The sequence below is a fragment of the Carassius auratus genome, chromosome 23 (assembly GCF_003368295.1).
Source record: "Carassius auratus strain Wakin chromosome 23, ASM336829v1, whole genome shotgun sequence".
Classification (NCBI taxonomy): Eukaryota; Metazoa; Chordata; class Actinopteri; order Cypriniformes; family Cyprinidae; genus Carassius; species Carassius auratus.
In genome coordinates, this window is record NC_039265.1 from 7816708 (window position 1) to 7830906 (window position 14199).

The 14199-nt window shown below is 37.0% G+C and overlaps 1 protein-coding gene across 3 annotated transcripts in view; it reads right to left on the reverse strand.

Annotated features, from left to right (window-relative positions):
- The window catches only part of LOC113041160 (DNA (cytosine-5)-methyltransferase 3B-like), a 40529-nt gene that overhangs the window by 17387 nt on the left and 8943 nt on the right, over window positions 1-14199 (reverse strand). For all 3 annotated transcript variants that reach the window (XM_026199536.1, XM_026199537.1, XM_026199535.1), the window contains exons 2-9: window positions 13903-14001; window positions 8780-8930; window positions 7418-7506; window positions 5946-6089; window positions 5178-5297; window positions 3686-3844; window positions 1592-1699; window positions 829-970 (exon numbers count right to left, since the gene is read on the reverse strand). In XM_026199536.1, coding sequence (XP_026055321.1) covers window positions 829-970; window positions 1592-1699; window positions 3686-3844; window positions 5178-5297; window positions 5946-6089; window positions 7418-7506; window positions 8780-8930; window positions 13903-13962 — 973 coding nt within the window. In that variant the 5' untranslated portion in view covers window positions 13963-14001. The remainder of the gene's footprint in view (window positions 1-828; window positions 971-1591; window positions 1700-3685; window positions 3845-5177; window positions 5298-5945; window positions 6090-7417; window positions 7507-8779; window positions 8931-13902; window positions 14002-14199) is intronic.

Below are 14199 nucleotides of genomic sequence, written 5' to 3' on the forward strand. Positions count from 1 at the left end.
TGTTTTATTAGGGGCCGTTCACATATCGCGTCTTTTGCACATGCAAGTTAGTTATTTCCAATGTAGGCGCGCGGTATGCGTGCTCATAATGGAAGTGACGCAGTGCGCAGCACCCATTTTTTTCCAGGGGCGTCCGCACCGCATCGAGTTAAAAACATCTCAACTTTTCAGAATGTCGCAAGCGCACCGCGGGTCATGTGACAAGAACCAACCAATCAGCTTCATCCTTTCCCGTAACAATGCTGAAAGCTCAGCCAAGATGAAAGAACAGCTGACCATAGCTATATATGGATTGCCATTTTGAAATAAATTTAGTAGCAGAGCTACTGCAAGAGATTTTTAGTGCAGCAAATCCATTTTTCCTTTGCTGAAATTTCCGCGTCTTCATGGAGAGAGCGGGTCATGGTTGCTTAGCAACAGACAGACGCCTCAGGGGCGCAACTAGGCGCAATATGTGAACGGCCCCTTATAATTGTATTTATACAAAACTGTACAGAATTTTAATACCGTCCATCAATCAGTTATTGTCCAAAGCACAAAAATATGTATTGACTAAACTGTAATCGACCAGAATTGCCTTACTTGTGAATATGTTACTGTAGCATATGTTCTTGAGCTATAGTAGGTTTAAATAAATTCTACATTGATCAATATTTTGTAATATAACGCACTGTTATTCATGCTTTAAACTGTGCTCATGATAAACACCCTATTCTCATAAGCATTTAGCTGTGTTATTTTTGACCCCGAGACAAACCTTTTTATTCAAGCAGTTTTTCAAAAAGAATCGGGTGTGAGTTATAAAAGAGAGTCATATGATGTGCTCACCTGCGTTCTCTCTGGGTTTCAGGCCCTCTTGACCTTTGGGCAGAAAGCCGTTATGAGCCCAGTCGAGCATGGGCTTTATCTGTTCTTCAAGACTGTCTGACTCACTTGGAGGAAAAGTCTTCTCTGCTCGTATACTAGCCACCTGACGACACACGGACAGTGGGAGAACAGTAGATCACAGTAAGTGTAAGAAAACAGAAACCATCATTCTAAGTCTCAAGCGGAATAAAATCAACTATGAGTACGGTGTCTAAAATAACATACATTTACTAAGACTGTCCTCTTTGTTGAAAAGGAGACAAATTACAGATATTAATCATGCTGCATAGACTGTGAAGCAGAGGCGTACAACAACAGAGAGAGAGAGAGAAAGAGAGAGAGAAAGTGAGAGAGAGAGAGAAGTAAAGCACAGCCAGTCCTGTTGTACTGGTGCATGTCTGGACTTGGATGCTTTTGTTAAGTTTGTTAGGAGGTACGATTCACAGAAAGATAATTAAGGAACCTCTGGGGAATTCCAGACTTTCCAGATGAGTGTTTGCCCAGTTTCCAGCTTATCTCACACAAAAACACATACACTCCTCAAAATGTACAAGTAAAGCCCATGCTTCAAGCTTTCAGAACAGCAGGTGAAAATGTTTATTATTATCCTCTATTAAATGTACTAAATATACTGTAAACTGCATTGTTGTGTCTAACTGCCCATAAGAAACAATTGTCTTTAAGTGTCATAAAACAATGAACATAGATTGATCTCTGTTCTCACCTCCAGGGCCTGGAAGATCGCTCTGCGGTAGGATGCCAGCTTAGTGTAGGATGACTGGTTGAAAAACTTTGGGAAGGCTGTGATGGAGTCGAGTTTGTCAGCAGACACCTGCAAGATACACATGACACCAGGGTCAGAAAATAACCAGGGTTCAAGGCAAGAATTCTTGAATTTCAAAGAATGGCTTGTTATTAATACATGTTGTTATAAAATTAGATATTTCATTTAACTTATTTTCTCTATATGTTTATGCATATACAGTAAAACCTAAATTTATTCAGACACCTTCAATATTTCTCACATTATCAGTTTATTTGCTATAGTTTAGAAAATGGTAATAAAATATGGCAATAACTCAGCTGTGTCAGAACAAATTCATCTTGTTAATGTCAGATAACTTTGATAGAAAGGTATGTAATGCATTTGGTTGATTAGCTGTCAGCTGTTAAATTTAAGTACACAATTAGATAATACCAACTGAGGTTAACCAAATACCAAGCAATGCTTAATTCTGTTCAGTCTTTGGTGTAAAAAGGCAATTAAAGAAAAAACTCTTAAGCAAAACATGGTCAGGTCAAAGTGTCTGGGGTCTCAAATGTCTATAAATTTTACTTGTCGTCCACTATATGACATTTTTTTGGGTATAACATGACAGTTTACTTTATTTTGCTATCCTCACTTATATAAATTAACTTTAGTGTCCTGGACCCACTAATAAAAAAACAAAAACTGGTAAAAAATATTTTTTGGTTTAACTGTATGTACAATTTACACAGTATACACACAATATACACAATGTAAAACAACAGAAAATTTGACTTCATGTTTAATTAAATTGTATATATAATAACAATAAGCAATTTTGAGGAGAATTTATATAAATTAATTTATTAAATTAAAGCAATCTGCTTCATATGGAAATTTCAGGCACTTTTGTTTCACAATTCATGTAACAGCAGAGCTGTGGTTCAAACTTCTGATGTCAGAGGTGCCCCAGGATCAAATAATAACTACAACTAGATAAAAAAAAAAGTCAAAACAAACATTAGGTTGGCTTGAGAAACCCTAGCCTGAAAATTTGAAGTCATTATAAAAGCTTGAAGTTTAAAATCATTGTAAAGATTAAAATTTAGATGTGTTTTCAATATGATTTGCATTTTTTTAACATGTTTCTAACATGATTAGCATGATATTAGCATGTTGTTAGCTTGATTAGCATGTTGCTAGAATTTCGCCAAAATGGTTTTAACATGATTATCATGATGTTAGCATTTGCTATCATGACTAACATATTGTTAGTGTGTTTTAGCACACTGTGAGCATTATTAGCATGTTGATAACATGTTGCTACATGTCGTTATCACATTGCTAACATAATTAACATATTGCTACCATGTTTCTAGCATGATTAACATATCACTAACATGTTTTAGCATGATTTGCATGTTGTTAATCATGTTTCTAACATTATTAATATGCTGTTGGCATGTAACCATCTTGCTACTAAGATTAGCATGCTCTAGCATGTTTTAGCTCTAGTGTGCCTTAGTATGTTTTGAATATCGCGTTCATTATTGCAGGCGATACATCGGCAATTATGAATTTGATATTGCGTAGCCCGTCAGTGAACTACGGTTCTGTGTAGTAAATGCCGCTCCATCTGAAAGCAGTTGTGGAGATTTACTATTAATCAGAACCGGCTTTACTGACCCATCGCATTTGATTATCTGCACAGCCCTAATTGCTATTCACGAGTTCACGCTTACATATGATTAGCTGAGGTATGATATGCCTATTTGGTGTGCTGTCAGGAGAAAGGCTCAGAGCTCGGGAATGGCCCGAACCTAGAGTACCCTTGTAAAGTGAACTCAAAGTGAGGAGATGGGGTTGAGAAGGGATTTTGATAAACTGTCAATGGATAAAGGTAAGTCAGCAGTATTTATACTATGGTATTGAATACTTGATTGTGTTCCACCGGTGTGGATTAGGCTAAGTATCTGACGCGCTCCTCCCACACCTTGTTACTAAAACATAATTTAGTGTCAAGTACTGCAGGATTCTGGTATTCTGACAACCCTTTATTTTGTTTGTTACCTCTGAGAATTTCCCATCGCCAAACCACTGTAGCCAGCGCATGCCGTGGGAGGCCTGCCTCTTCCCTGTTGCTCTCCAGGTCACCACCATCCCTGGCCACCAAGAAAAGCCCTTTATCTTGCCCCAGACTAACTCTCCAATACCAAAGCCTTTATTATCCTGAGGAGCAGAAATGTAAATGAGACACACAGTTCACCATGATTTCATATTTTCTGTTCATTGAAACCTGTACCAGATTTTAACAGGAAGGAGTCACAAATTTCAGTTAAAGGTGCTGTATGTAGGATTGACACCGAGTGGTTGAACTAGGTATTGCAGTCCAAATTCAAAATATTGGAGAAGGTTTTTTTTTTTTACCTGGCCCCTCCTCCTAAGACTTGATGCATAAGCAGGTTGCCAGATTGGCGACACCAACAGGAATGAGCGCACTTGATTATGAATAAAATGAAATACACTTGTTTTATTCGTCAACTGGCAACCCGGAGTGCTGAAATACAATTGAGTAAACTGGCAGTGGGAGGGTTTCACAAACTAAAACAGAGACAGACATTCCAGCATGAAAAGCACATTTTCAAAAGAGAATGACTGACTGTAGCACTGTTTTTCAGATAAACAAGTATGTGAACTTAGCATGTTTCTTAAATATCTGCAAACATATTATGGTATTTTTATACTTTAGTAGAGTCAAAAACTTACATACAGCCCCTTTAACAATGGCATATGAGATGTCTGTTCCTTACACATAGCTATCTGAAAATATGGCTTCTTCATTACTAGTTTTACGGAGCTTTTCAGTCCTTTTTGTTCCTTTACAGCCTGGACATTCTGCTAAGTAATTTCTTTTGAGTTAAACAGAGAAAGAAAAATCATACAGGTTTCAACTCGTAGCTGTTAATTTATGAGTGAACTATCCCTTTAAATAAGACGGACAATTAACATGATCACTGCACATATTTCTTTGATCCTGTTCCACAAAAAAGGACAATCAGATGCTCGGTAGCAGTCAGAGAGCTGGACTGAGACACAAGTGAAACCTCTGACACTGAGCTTGTCTGAGCATGACTCTCAATCAATCAGGACCATTTCAACAGCCCTGTTGTTTCCTCACCTGTGCGAGTGTCTGTCATTTATGAGTCTGTGGTCAACAGTGTTTCACCCAGACGCTACAACCCACAAAACCCCCTTTCAAGACCTTCACGGTCTCTTTGTCTTGGTCATAAATGCTCTCTAAATGCGCAGCTGCCTGGCTTAGTGACACGCAAAGGAAAGGATACACCATGAAAACAAAGGCTGTTATCTTTACATTCAAACAGAGTAGTTCTGTGAGTCTACTGTTACATGTCAAAGGCAGGTGGACAAATATAGATACTCGTGTGTTGTTTGTGCATGAACATAAAAAGGAACGGGACATGACATGATAGGTGGATAAGTGTGTGTGTGTGTGTGTGTGTGTGTGTGTGTGTGTGTGTGTGTGAGAGAGATGTCCTGGTACCTTGTACTCAGGTTGGCTAACTGTGTCAGTTGTCGAGATGGATGTGGTGCTGCTCTGTGCAGAGTCTTTAGAGTCCTGTTCCATGAGTTCTAGTGTGGGACCCTCAGGAACACTAGAAACCTAAAAACACACACAATCACAAGTTTGAGCAAAATAAACCACAAAAAAAACAAAAATCAAAATATTTATAGCTGAGTTTTATCACCCTGCTTTTATGCACATTTTGTAGTATCGCATTAGAATCGAGTGATGGAAACTCTGAATTTCAAATAAATAAAATAAATAATGGGAGAAGGAAATGCATTTTGCAAATAAATTCCTCTAAGCGTATCAAAAAAGTAATGTGTCTTTGCGCTATGGGATGATAAATCCTGACTTAGCAGTGGACCGATCTTGTTCCACGGCATCTAAAATGTTGTTATGGTCAAGTCTCTCATCAAAGCATTTCTGTAGCCTATAATTGCCTCCAAGAACTTTTCGGGGCCGTTCACATTTCGAGCCTAAAAATCCATGGAAAACGCTAGGCGCGCCGCTTTCTCCTTCTTTCCAAAGCGCTCTGGCAGTTGCGCCCCTGAGGCGTCTGCCTTTGCTAAGCAACCATGACGTGCTCTCTCCATGAAGACGCAGACATTTCATAAAATAAAATTAATAAATAAAAAATAAACAAAACAGGGTGATCAATATGTCGGCCTTGAATTCAGTTAGTCCGACTGACAGAAATTCACTTAAAGAATAAAAAGGCTTTGTGTGTGTGAATGTGAGCATTACCAGGTTGTCGAGATCCTGTTTGCTATGTCCCCTCTCTCTGTTGCGGGGTTTGCTGTGAGCTGTCAGTCCTGCCTGAAAAATAATCCTTGGACGAGGCCTTTGCCGCAGACCCTTCTCACTACCGGACCCAACATCAGCCTTTTCCTGAAACCATAATATTGCGTATGCATATGTAGAGCAAATAATAATTAGTGGTTTGACTTTTAAGTTTTTTTTAATGGCCACTATCACTATCACCACTATGATATATGATATGATAACTGATAATTGATGTCAATTAATACTTTTTATTACACACACATGCATATATATATATATATATATATATATATATATATATATATATATATATATATATATATATATATATATATATATATATATATATATTATAAACATAATTTAATCATAAAATTAATATTGTTTTGCATCAATAAGTGCAGTTACTAATACTATTTAATGTTCATTTCTTGTTTATTTTTCTTTTTTTTATTGTTTATATAGATTTGACAGTATTTTTTCAGTATAATCGGTCCGCCGAAACTCATCCAGTGAGAAACGTTCCGCGGTGCAAAAATAAGTTATTAAAAATGCGGGAATTTTTTTTCTGTAATTAATTAATCTTAATTTACGCGTTATTTTTTGTGTAATTAATTAATCTCAATTAACGCTTTAAAGTCCCAGCCCTAATTTAATAATCTTACCTAAAAAGGTAAAAGCAAACTGTTATGCACATTAGAGCACCTGTTCAGTCTGTAAGCTGTATAAATGGCCATAATCTGACTCATATCCTCTATGTTTAGTTTTTTTTCTCCTTGAACTGGGTGCACAAGTTTCATCAATACAGAGTAAAACCGCAGACAAGCATAAACACTACAGAACAGATATAAAATAGTCAATTATACTTATCATGATTTATCTGATTTTTACAGTAGAGAATGAATAGCCCTTATCACATTGAAGGGTGAAATGTGTTGATGGTACAGATATGTATCACAACAACTCACACAGAGACATGCATACACATGCACTCAGTTTGCAGTTAGTGCGCATGTGTATGGCAGTGTTTGTTTAGGGGAGGGGGGGGGGGTGCAGGAATGCCACACAATGTGATCTTTTGCATGTCTTATTTCATTATGCTGATAATGCCTCATAAGGGACCATTAAAAGAAGTGATACGAAACTCAGGTTTCTACGTGCTTTCCTGTATGTTTCATGATGTTTGTTTATGAACGTGTATTGTGGTGAATGAATGGATTCATATATGATTACATTACTGATTTTGTTGTGCTTTCACCTCAGTTATTTAACAATACTGCCATTGGTTTAAAAAATATATATATTTTCTGGGGTAAAGCAATTGTGTTTTGACCTGTTTTAGCCATGTGTCGGGAAACAGCAGCAAAATGAACTTTGGAATGGGTTCTGTCAATGTGCGATAAGATCAGATATAGTAGTACATAAATTCTCACCTCACTGTAGGAGGAATCCCAAGCGCTGTCTTCCTCTGTGTCAGAGCGCTTACGAGATCGCTTTCTTCTGATGCTGTTTTCGCTCTCATCTGGAAGAATAAGAGGTTACAAGAAATTTCAGACATTCTGCATAATACGTCATCCTAGGCCTACCTGGTTCTGAAATTCAAACAGCAGAGTGATCATTTCATTTCATATATTTAACTAAAAAACAGTATTTAGTATTTGTAGTAGTAATATAATATGTGACATAAATCTATGAAACTGTGTGCGACCAAAAAAAAAAAAAAATTCCATTTAATATTAATATTCCTTAATATTAAAACTTAGTTTTGACACTGTCTGTAACACTGTGGACTTCCACTGAAAATACAAGCAAAAAACCTAAGGTATTTCACCAGGATAAACATTATAACAAACTGCTTCAAAGTCGGGATGCACTGATATAATGTTTTTCTGATAATGAAAATTCTGAATATCGGCCAATACAGATTCAATCCGATAACAGCAGTTTTATTTTTAAATCAATGTCAAGAAAAATAACATTAATATTTAATATATAATATTTGTGCAAAATCATTATAATATGAAGGCTCAATACAGAGCTGCATAAAGCGCTTATTCGCATCCTGTGCACAGAATGATATGCTTGAAGCAATGAGTCAGTGTGCGTCAAGTGTGCAGTGCTTCACATAGAGAAGTTCAAAGCACAAAGCTAAGAGATACTGATGCGTAGTGTATTATATGTGTTCGATAGTTTATTGAGCCTTTTCTTTTAACAGTTTTAAACTTCACTTACTGTGTACTCTTAGAAAGAGTTTCATCGTCTTAACTGTAGTAACCGAACACGACACGCCGTTTGAATGCTGAAAGGAGGATGACAGACAGCCGCAGTGGAGAGAAGAGTTTACATGAACTTGAATTTAAGGACTTAAATATTCTGTACCTCACACTGAACTATGGAACCTCTTCAGAACACTTGAAATATAGTGCACAAGAACTTTATGGCACTTTATTATGATTTTTTTTTTGCCTTTCATGTGGCTTAACAATAACACAAAATAGTATATGCAGAATATAGGATTTGGATCAGTCTTGCCTAACCATTACCCGATCTGGCAGAAAATGGCAATATCGGAGCTGATACCGATACTGAGTATCAGATCGGTTCATCTATACTCCAAGGTATTGCCACATTCGTGTTAAAATAAGACTAGTGTGACAGAATTGCTAAAGTTATATCCAATATTTAATAATAATTATAAGGATACCTAACATTCACATGTAAAAACAGGTTTAAATTTTACAGGAATTACATCTATGATAAAATGAAAATGTATATATTAAATCGAGTCTGTGTACCTGCAGGTGAGGCTGCGCCTCCATTCTGTTTGGGGCAGAAAGGTGAAGGTGGCTCTGCCGCAGTCAGTGGGCTGTTCTCATTGGTCATCTCCAGACCACTGTCGTTTTCTGACAATCCCTCTCCTACTGACATGTCACCATTCACAGCAGCCTGAAAAAAGAGACATTCTGTTTAGAACATTTGGACAACTATCTTCTATATAGTCAAGCAAAACAACAACAGAACTCCATCCCAAGTCACCTGGCACACCTAAATGGTGTGATGGTACAGGTCATAAAACATGGTAGACCAAACATCTCAAAAACATCAGTGTCCCTATAACAAAGCACCAATTATGGTTATCAATGAATGATGACATATAGCACCAGAGTCTGGGTCATGCTAACCAGACAAACCTCGACCCCTTGACCCTCTCTTTTGCACTAAATATTTGTCCCTATTAGAGGAAAACTAGACATACACACCTGAAGAGAAACACTTTTTATTCCATCAAGTAATAAAGTAAATTTTGATTTCATGCGGACTTTAATGACCTGCGGACATCCTGAAATAAAATAACAGAATGTTCCTTTCTCTGATTTGTTTTGACGATGTACAGAATACAAAAACCCTGCCAGTCTTGGCTGCTGTACCTTTAATTCTTTCAATTTAGTTTCTCATCAGGTTTCTTTTGTTGTGCTAGAAGCGGTTGTGTTGTGACTTGAAGAAAAGATTGTTTGAGGCCTTGAGAAGATCAGTCCACTGACAGAGCAAAGTGTCAACACAACATATAAAACCAATACATGACTGTGCTCTGAGAATGAATGTATCTACACAGTATGTGTTTGGTCATGCCTCTGCTGCTTGCAGATAAGTTGACATCCCTGAGCGATTGATGACTTTTTAAGTGCCCGCTTTGATGCTTCTTGGATACATTAATGTTTCTCTTTTGGAGGTATGCTGTTGCACGATATCCACAAAAATATAAAGCAGCACAAGTGTTTTCAAAAATGCTAACAATAAGAAATGTTTCTTTAGCAGCAAATCAGCAAATTAGAAAGATTTCTGAAGGATCATGTGACACTGAAGAGTAATGATACTGAAAATTCAGTTTTGCCACAGGAATAAATTATATCTTAACATTTACATTTAAAATACATTCAAATAGAAAACAGTTATTTAAATAATAATATTAATATTTCACAATATTCCTAAAGTTTCACTTCTGGAAAGTATGTTCATTTACAGTACATGTACTCAATACTTGGTAGGGGCTCTTTTTGCTTTAATTACTGCCTCAGTTCAGCTTGGCATGGAGGTGATCAGTTTGTGGCACTGCTGAGGTGGTCTGGAAGCCCATGCCTTAACCACCGCCTCAGTCCATTCCTTCAGTCCAAGTTCACTCAAGTTCTTGAATCGATTTTGCTTGACAATCCTCATAAGGCTGTGGTTCTCTTGGTTGGTTGTGCATCTTTTTCTTTCACACTTTTTCCTTCAACTCAACTTTCTGTTAACATGCTTGGATACAGCACTCTGCGAACAGACAGCTTCTTTGGCAATGAATCTTTGTGGTTAACCCTCCTTGTGAAGGGTGTCAATGATTGTCTTCTGGACAACTGTCAGATCAGTCTTCCTCATGATTGTGTAGCCTAGTGAACCAAACTGAGAGACCATTCTGAAGGCTCAGGACATGTACAGACAGGTGTTTTGAGTTGATTAGCTGATTGGCATGTTAAATGTGAACCAAAATTATCACAATTAAAAGAACCAAAGACTTAAACTACTTCAGTCTGTGTGCACTGGATTTATTATTCCCAATTTAAGTTGAATTATTGAAATAAACAAACTTTTCCACGACATTCTAATTTATTGAGAAGCACCTGTATGTTTTAAAAGTGTTTTAACTTTTCTAGCATGTGTGATTGTATGATAAGCCTGAATCATTTTAATTAATCAGATCACAGTGTCCTTTTCTATCAATCAAAAATTAGTTTCTCCCTTATAAGAAATCCCTGGTTTGCATTTTACTTTATAGTATTAAAATGTTATATTTGCCATATTTAGTAGGGATGCACTGAAATAAAAAACTCTTTTTAAAATAACTACTTTATTAATTTCATTAAATAATATTTAATAATTTTGCAGCCTTTGTAATTTATCTCAATAATTTTAAAGATACTGAATTTATCCCTATTTATTTCTCGGTGCCTCTGAAAAAATAAATCTTTGGTCACACTTTATTTTAAGATTCAAATCTCATTATTAACAACCCATTAACTTATTTTAAATTTCAAAATGTACATAATTATCCTACAGGTAAAAAATATTTGTATGATATGACACTTTACAGCTTTATAATCCGGTCTTCATTTGAACATTTAAACAAGACAATTATTGTTTCTGTATGTGGACATGCATATGAAAATTGAAAACGATAAGGAACTGAAGATAACACTGTTTTCTATAAGTACAGGCACAGAGTAAAGCACACAGGCTAAAGATTGTGCGTTCATTAATGTGGGAACAATACAGGCTGCTGTCGCATTTCTGGAACCATCTACTGGAATGCTAGACATCTTTCATGCCACAGCTGTGCTGCAGAGGACCAGAGGTCTTGCCAACATGCACACACAGCACACACACACACACACACTTACTCCCACCAACCACCCCAACCACGCTGAATGTGTAAGTGGTTTGATTTTATAAGTTCTAAATAAAATATTGTTTGTGCATACAAATGTTCTTCATGCATATTTTCAAGTCAAACTTCTACAAACCAATGCTCAATGTGCCTGTGCAGTCTCAGATGTGTGTTTGTAGTAATTTAATAACAGCTCATCCAAGTAGATTTAATGTCTTGAATGGATAGCCTAGTTCAGGCAAAAATTTAAATTATACCATCATTCACTCACCCTCATGCCATTTCAAACCCATAAGACTTTGGTTTATTATAATATAAATTATATAAAGCCATTTTATCTCTTCACAAGACTTGGATTAAACCAGATTATAAGTTTGTCTGGAAATGACGGGATTTTCATTTTGGGTGAATCACTTTAAGTAAGTGTTTTATAAAATACAATGATTTGAACAATGACTTACATAGGAATGACAATCCTGAAACATGAATTGTTGTTCATGCATCAGCATGAAGCATAGGAGCACTGCATGACCAAAATATCTCTTTTAAGAGCTGCTCAAATCACATTAGCATGAACAAACATGATAAGCTTAAATAAAACTAAACCATGTATTCATGATTTACAGGCAAGCAGAGGCTGGAGAGGTGAAAGGGTTTATGGGCTCCTTCAGTCATTCAGTTTATCTTTCTGCTGGCTCCTAATGACACCCCCTGCACTGGTTTTGCCTAAAGGGGCCCCCGACCCCATCCTCAAGCTTTTGAAAGGCCGGAGAAAGTCAGTGGATCAAACCAGTTGGCTCAGATCCCCTTTTTATCCACATAATACTACACACACACCAAGGAATAGTAATGTGTGAAAACTCACTTATTTCCCAGAGATCGCACACTCTCACAGTAACCAAAGGCATATTTGAGCACACTGAGTAGAGAGGCTCATCAGATAACAGTTATGTTAAAGCAGACATACATAATTCCAGACAAGATGCAAAATGTGGAAGCACATGTCATGTCTTCAAACCTGTAAGTCAATGAACCTGTTTTCACACAATTAATCCACGAGTGAAACTCAGATTTGCAATACGAACCATAGAGTTTCCAGCCGTAAAGGGATAGTTCACCCAAAAAGGAAAATTCTGTCATCAGAATCCTTCATCCTCGTGTTGTTCCAAACCTGTATGACTTTCTGTGGAATGTAAAAATTAAGTTTTGAAGGATGTTGGTATCCACACAGTTTTGGTGACCACTGACTTCCACTGTGTGGATAAAAAAAGGAAAAAATGTTTCTCAAAGTATCTTAATTTTTGTTTCACAAAGAGAAAAGTAAGTCATACAGCTTTGAAGTGAGAGTAAATTATGACAGAGTTTTCAATTTTGGGTGAACTATCACTTTAAACTCAAAACACTTGAGCTGTGACAAATGACATTAATGTCATAAATATGGCAAGACTATAACCATACTTTCAGGATTTCAGAAAGTACTAATGCTATCGTGACAACCCTACACCACAGACTTCCATTTCTGTCAGCACATTTTTCTTTTCAAACTAAGGCGAGTTTAAATAACTCTCTGTGGTTACTGACAGCATATGAAGAATTGTGTCAGTAGCTTAACCCGTATTTAACCCAAACATTCCTTTAAGTTAAAAAGAAGTAATGATGTTCAGAACACTGACATGCTGCAACAGAGTTAAAAGAGGTCAGAACCTTTTAAGACGTTTCATAAAACAGATTTGTTAGTACAGACTAGGTTCAGTTGAGCTCAAATTGCCATGGCATGTGTTCCTGGGCATCTGAATGGCCAGTATGCTTCTCTCTCCTCCCCGGCCAAGCAGCTGGTCTCTGAGATCCAGAGCACTTCCTCGGCCAGGTGCAGCGTTCAAAGAGCCTGCTCTCTCTCTCTTTATCTCTCTCTCTTTGCGCTCTATGGAGTGCAGGATCAGAAGAAAGAAATGAAGCAGTCTTGCCTCATTTACAGAAAAATCAATTAGAATGTAAAAAAAAAATCAGGACAAAGTTGAATCGAGCTGCCATAAAAAAAAAAACCTGTTAAGGCAGCTCTTCCACCAGGAGAACCAGACACTGCCATTGTCCCCTCTCTCTCTCCTTTCTCTAATCCTATAAATTCCACTGCACCTTTGGCCTCATTTTGAACCCAAAACACCAGAGACGAGTGAGAGAGACACCCACACCACTCCACACCTCCACTCTTTGTGTGCATGTAGGAGTGAAAGTAAGGCTGATTTCATTAAAGTGATGCAGACACTGGAACCGTGTGTCAGGGTGGACGCTGGATTTTTGGTGAATAGCGGTTTAAGCTATTGCACAATATTAGAATGTAGTAAATAAGACGGCACAATATAGAGGAAATATGCAAAAAATGTGCACATTTGCACCATTCATTGCAACTGCGTGCAGATTTTTTTTTCGAAATGTCCCCTTCTGTCGATGGCAAATTATGACAGAACCTAATGCTATCCCATCATTCTTTCTTTATCTTACCGTGGCAGTCATCTTGTCACTTTCCGCCATGATAGCGGAGGAGTACTTGTTGGATGGCATCACTATTTCAGTAGTCTTTTTTATTTCTTCCTCTCAGTCCTGTCAAAAAAAAGGAACATTAGACCTGGTTAAATGGCAAAAAGTGGCAAAACATAGCAAATATAACTTGAAAAAAACATAATGGAACTCTGAGATATAATTAATAGATAAGTGTTATAGATTACATTGACCTATGTCTCAACTAAATATGTGATCATACATTATTTGACCATAGGAAACACTAAAATACCCTCCGAG